Source organism: Nomascus leucogenys, chromosome 3, assembly GCF_006542625.1.
Source record: "Nomascus leucogenys isolate Asia chromosome 3, Asia_NLE_v1, whole genome shotgun sequence".
In the NCBI taxonomy this organism is placed as follows: Eukaryota; Metazoa; Chordata; class Mammalia; order Primates; family Hylobatidae; genus Nomascus; species Nomascus leucogenys.
Window position 1 is genome coordinate 37,992,792 of NC_044383.1, and position 6,000 is coordinate 37,998,791.

The following is a 6,000-nucleotide window of genomic DNA, read 5'->3' on the forward strand; positions in this document are numbered from 1 at the left end:
ACTGTTTTCTCCTATCTCTTTTTTTTTTTTTTTTTTGGAACTCCTATTAATCTGTTAGGGTGTCGCTAGATTGAATCTCTATTTCTTTTTCTTTTCTCTCGTTGTCTATCTCCTTATCTTTTTGTTCTTCTGAAAAAAGATTCTCAACTTTATCTTTTAACTTTTTTTAGTAAATTTTTTATTTTGGCCATCAGATTTTTAATACCTAAGCTCTTTCTTATTCTGTTTCTTTTCATAATATCTTTTTTCATGTATCTCTGAAGATACTAACAACTTTGCATCTTCATCTTTCATTGTCTGTGTTTCCTCAGAGTTGTTTATTCTGTTCATTTGGTACAGTTTTTCTCTTTATTGTGAGAAACTTTCCCCATGTTTGTCAATCTTCAACTCTCAATCCAAAATAAGATTAAGCTGTTAAGCTGACTGAAAGCTCTGTGATTGTGGGTAACACTGACTGACTTGTGGCCTTCACTGTGGAGCCGTTAGTATCTTTGTGTCTTTGCTGGAACTGTTAATTTTTTCCAGAGAAAACTCTCTAGTCTCCTGACTGAAGGGTATGGGTGTAAAACCATCTTCATGTAAAATGAAGTAAGCATTTTAGAGCCAAATTAGAGAAGGGATAATTCCCCATTTTTTGTTCCATGCCTCACTCTGTCCTTCTCTATGCCCAATGTCCCTGTGTCCAGAATTTCTCTGGCTTAAGTTGTTTAGTCTCTTGTTGAGGGGGAGAAGGAATAGTTGGCTGATTGCATTGAAGGGATATCATTCATTAATGATTTTCCATCCGCCCCTTATCCCTTCCTCTGTTACCTCCTGTCACTGAGTCTTTAGAGTTCCACAGAGAAAATCTGCTTGTGTCTAGTCTCTGAAAACTTTCAGGTTTGGCCTTCTTTCCCTCTGTTAAACCTTGCTGCCATCTGCTTTCTGTTTTCGCATATTATGATGTCTCCCCAATCCAGTGAACATGGAGTTTTCGTATCTGTTTCTTGTTGGATTGGAGTGGTTTTAAGATATAGGGGGAGAAGACATGTCTTTATGCTGCTGTCTTCAAATCTAGTAGTAGCTCTTAATGAGCACATATTCTGAGTGACTCTGAAAGAACAACTCAGTTCGAACAATTTTTGTCATGTGGGGTTTCTCAGCCACTGAAACACCACTATAAAGATATTAGTATATATACTTGAGCAGACATTGGCCTAAAGTTTGCCTTCTTGGGTTAATAGTTATATTAGAGTTCAATTCTGGGTATGGGATGACCTCAAGGATACAGAAATTCCTTGATTTGGGAGTTTAAGGAGGCCAATGATACTCTTTTTCCCTACCTAAGTTTGAAACCAATTAAAAGGAGTCAGATAAAGATAATCAAATATCAGTTTTATTACTAATTAATGCTAGGTGGATATGATTTGGGTATATAGCAGTGTTCAATACCACACTCTTCCATCAGGAGACCACTATCCCAATTCCAACCACAGCTCCTTTGGGAATTCTCCTGGGACTGCTAGTGGGCAGTTTCAAATCTGCCCCCCTCCTAAAAGCTCTGAAATAAGTTAGAATAACACATTGATTCAATCAACTTCTAGACAACACCGAACCCATAGCTGAAAAATCATTCCCTATTCCGTTTCCCATCCCAAAGTATTTCTCACCATTTCAGCCAGTATAGGTCACCAGGCATTTTGCAGTGAGTTTACATAACAATATTAACATGCTTCAATAATGTCAGCTATAAAGATTTGCTCCAAAAATTGAATATATGTCCTCTCCCCATTATAAAATTCCTGCAGGAAAGCTAAAGTCCTAATAGTAAATCCTTTTGTAAGTTTAAGTCAAAAGAAAGTTTATTACTTACTCATAGGTAATAACGTTCTTATCCATTTTCTTTCTCTGATTAGTCTCAGCCAGTTTTCGATGCCTGGCTGGAGTTAGGAATCCCTCGGCAGCTTCAGCCCGGGCTGGCCATCTTTGTAATGTACGTGGTTCTTTCAGTGCCTCAGAAGTTATATTTATCCTATGCCAAGTCCCTCATGAGCCTCACTATGTTAAAAAAAAAAAAAAGGCCGGACACGGTGGCTCATGCCTGTAATCCCAGCACTTTGGGAGGCCAAGGCAGGCGGATCACTAGGTCAGGAGATCGAGACCATCCTGGCTGACATGGTGAAATCCTGTCTCTACTAAAAATACAAAAAATTAGCCAGGTGTGGTGGCGGGCACCTGTAGTCCCAGCTACTCAGGAGGCTGAGGCAGGAGAATGGCATGAACCTGGGAGGCAGAGCTTGCAGTGAGCCGAGATCGCGCTACTGCACTCCAGCCTGGGTGACAGAGCGAGACTCCATCTCAAAAAAAAAAAAAAAATTAAAGAATTAATTTGAATGCAAGATTAGCACAGGACTGACTCGATACCCACTTAAAAACAAACTTTGGGAAGCTGAGGCAGGAGGATCACTTGAGGCCAGGTGTTCGAGATCAGCCTGGGCAACATAGCAAGATTAACATGGAAATTTTCCTAGGACTATAAACAGCTATTTTGTTAAACTTGAAGATTTTCTTCATTCGCCCTCCTTCATTCTGATGCACATATTATGCATCAGAGAGGGCAGTTTCAAATATGCCCTCCTAAAGGCTCTGAAATGAGTTAGAATACCTTATCGATTAAATCAACTTATAGACAACACTAACAACTGCCTGTACAAAAAAATATAATAATAAAAATTAGCCAGGCCGGGCACAGTGGCTCACACCTGTAATCCCAGCACTTTGGGAGGCCGAACTGGGCGGATCACTTGAGGTCAGGAGTTTGAGACCAGCCCAACCAACATGGTGAAACCCCGTCTCTACTAAAAATACAAAAAAATTAGCTAGGCACGGTGATGGGTGCCTGTAATCCCAGCTACTCGGGAGGCTGAGGCACGAGAATCGTTTGAACCCGGGAGGCAGAGGTTGCAGTGAGCCAAGACTGTGTCACTGCACTTCAGCCTGGGTGACAGAATGAGACTCCATCTCAAAAAAAAAAAAAAAAAAAAAAAAAAAATTTAGCCAGGTGTGGTTATGCACTCCTATAGTCTTAGCTACTCAGGAGGCTGAGGCAGGAGGATCACTTGAGCCCAGGAGGTCTAGGCTGCAGTGAGTGATGATTGCACCACTCCACTCCAGTCTGGGTGACAGAGCAAGACCCTGTCTCTAAAAACAAACAAACAAGTGACAGTCCCTAGGAGAGTTATTCCAGGCAAAATTATGTTCCCAGAGCTTGGTACTTACTGTTGCCAAAGACCACAGCAGATGCATAATATGTTCATCAGAGTGAAGGAAGGTGAATGAAGAAAATCTTCAAGTTTAACAAAATAATTATTTACTGTCCAAAAATTATAATCAAAAGTTTGCTTGTTGAGCTGAGTCAAAACAAGGGAATTCATTTTAGATAAACATGATTCCAGACATCATCAGGCTGCAGCCATATCTACCAAAGCTACATCTGTTAGGTCAGATACTTGAGTCAGTTTGACAAGATCCCTTCTTCCAGGAACATCTGTTTTATTTGACATGAATTGGTAGGTGGTGGAAGGATCCTTCCAACCCTGAGAGTCTGTGAGTGACCTTTCTTTCTGCCATTGGAGAAGGAATAGAATTGCTACTACTACTTCCACTTGTACATATGTACTGTTTCAGAGCCTGGAGCCTTCTGATAGAGTAGAGCGGCTAAGCACCTAAGAGCAGCAGTTTTGCCATGTGGCCTCTGATATCAGGCAGCTCCCCAGCTAGAGGAAGCTAGAGTCAGGGTTTAGGTAGGTGTAACTGTTCAGTTCTGCTATCATTGACTGTTGCTAAGATATTCATTTCCTTGTGTCTCACTGAAAGAGAACTACGTAGGACCAATATGAGATAAAGGTATATCTTGCTTAGAATAATTCATTTCTCTCTTCAGGGAAAGTAATAATAACAGCCAAGTTAGAGTGCTATATGAATGGGTACCAAACACTGACCTGTCATTGACTTTCTTCCTGTAGGATTCTCAACAAGTTACAGAAGTATCTTTGACAACTCTTGTGAACTTTGTGGACATTACCCAGAAGCCAGAGCCTCCAAGGGGCCAACCCAAAATGGACTGGAAATTGCCATTTGACTTCTTTCCCTTCAAAGTGGCATTTAGCAGAGGAGTATTCTCTCAAAAATGCTCAGTCTCTCCCATCCTTATCCTGTGCCTCTTACTACTTGGAGTTCTCAACCTAGAGACTACGTGAAGAAAAGAAAATAATCAGATTTCAGTTTTCCCTACGGGAAACTCTGAGACAGCCACTTATCTTGGCTAAATAGATCCTCACCTGCTCATGACCAGAGAGCATTTAGGATAATAGAGGACCTAACTGAAGGAATCCTTGTATATGAAAGGAGTTATTTTAGAAAAGCAATAAACATATTTTATTCATCATAGCTCTCTGCTTTGGGTTCTGCAGGCCACCAGGTACACATGAGGCCCTCTACTTCTCAAGCTGGGAAGGCCAAGAGCCTTCCTCCAGCCTTTCTGGTTATGCTACACCTTGCTGAATGTTTACAAGGTCTGGATCCATCTGCCCTCAGGCACAGTTGGGCCAAGCAGAAAGAGAGAAACGCTTCTGCTGTCACCTTGAGTGAACTCAGGAATAGCTTCCCTCTGGACTGTAGAGGAGCTAACTTTGGAACAGAAAACTGCTGGCTGTTGAGTTTGTCTGGTTCCTTTGCCAACATCTGGGCACACCTTTTGCCCAGACACGAGTGGGGAAAGCAGTTCTTTCTCCTCAGTTTCCAAAGTAAATGGGGAATCCCAGCTTTCTTTTCTACTAGCAAATGACCCTACCATTTATTTCTGCCTTTTTCTTCTGTTCATTGTGAGGAAAAATAAAACTGGTTGAGAGCTTTGTTGTACAAATTCCAGCAGCATGGTAGAAGGCAGCTGACCTGTGGTCTGCCTCTTGATTATGCTTCTATGTGTGTGAGGTTTGGGGAAAAAAAGTCCGGGTAGAGTGACTCATTCCTGTAATCCCAGCACTTTGGGAGGCTGAGGCAAGAGGATTGCTTGAGGTCAGGAGTTTGAGACCAGCTTGAGCAATGTAGCAAGACTCCATCTCTACAAAAAATGAAAAGCTGGCCGGGCAGTGGCTCACGCCTGTAATCCTAACACTTTGGGAGGTCAAGGTGGGTGGATCATGAGGTCAGGAGTTCAACACCAGCCTGGCCAACATGGTGAAACCGCGTCTCTACTAAAAATACAACAATTAGCCGGGCATGGTGGCGGGCGCCTGTAATCCCAGCTACTCAGGAGGCTGAGGCAGGAAAATCGCTTGAACCAGGGAGACAGAGGTTGCAGTGAGCCGAGATTGCGCCATTGTTCTCCAGCTTGGGCAACAAGAGCGAAACTCCGTCTAAAAAAAAAAAAGAAAAAGAAAAGCTTAGCCAGGCATGGTGGCACACACTTGTGGTCCCAGCTACTCAGGAAGCTGAGGTGGGAGGATCACTTGAGCCCAGGGAGTCAAGGCTGCAGGAAGCCATGATCATGCCACTGTACTCCAGCCTGGGCAACAGAGCAAGACTGACTCAAAAAAAAGGGTGGGGGGTATGCGGGGAGGGATAAAACTTTCATAAATACACAATAGCATTTAAATCAGGGGACTTGGATTCTTTTCCTTGGAGATATACTCTGAAGACCCCAGTTTTGTGACTCTGACGTTAGTGAGTTCAGCATAAAATTTTTTTTAGCACAAGGCAGTGGCAGCTTACAAAGGGCCTTGCCTGCCCTGCCAATTCAGAGATTCTGGCTTGCAGAGAAAACAAGGTAATTTCCTATTATCATTCTTGGGCGGGTAGGAATTGGTTGGGAACTATGATAGAAAACATTAAAAGGTTTAGGCCTGGAGCAGAATTATGCTAGCCTTGTAATTAAGGCAAATTTTTGGTGGAAGATACCAAATCTACTTGTTTTAAACTTTAAATCCATTTTACAAAGAATTGAATCTAAAGAATAGAATG

At 42.2% G+C, this 6,000-nt stretch overlaps 1 protein-coding gene across 2 annotated transcripts in view; it reads left to right on the forward strand.

The window, feature by feature from the left end:
- The window catches only part of TCTN3 (tectonic family member 3), a 30,033-nt gene extending 25,133 nt beyond the window's left edge, over window positions 1-4,900 (forward strand). For both annotated transcript variants that reach the window (XM_030809171.1, XM_030809175.1), the window contains one exon: window positions 4,005-4,900. In XM_030809171.1, the coding sequence (XP_030665031.1) occupies window positions 4,005-4,238 (234 nt within the window). In that variant the 3' untranslated portion in view covers window positions 4,239-4,900. The remainder of the gene's footprint in view (window positions 1-4,004) is intronic.
- Window positions 4,901-6,000: the final 1,100 nt, after the last annotated feature.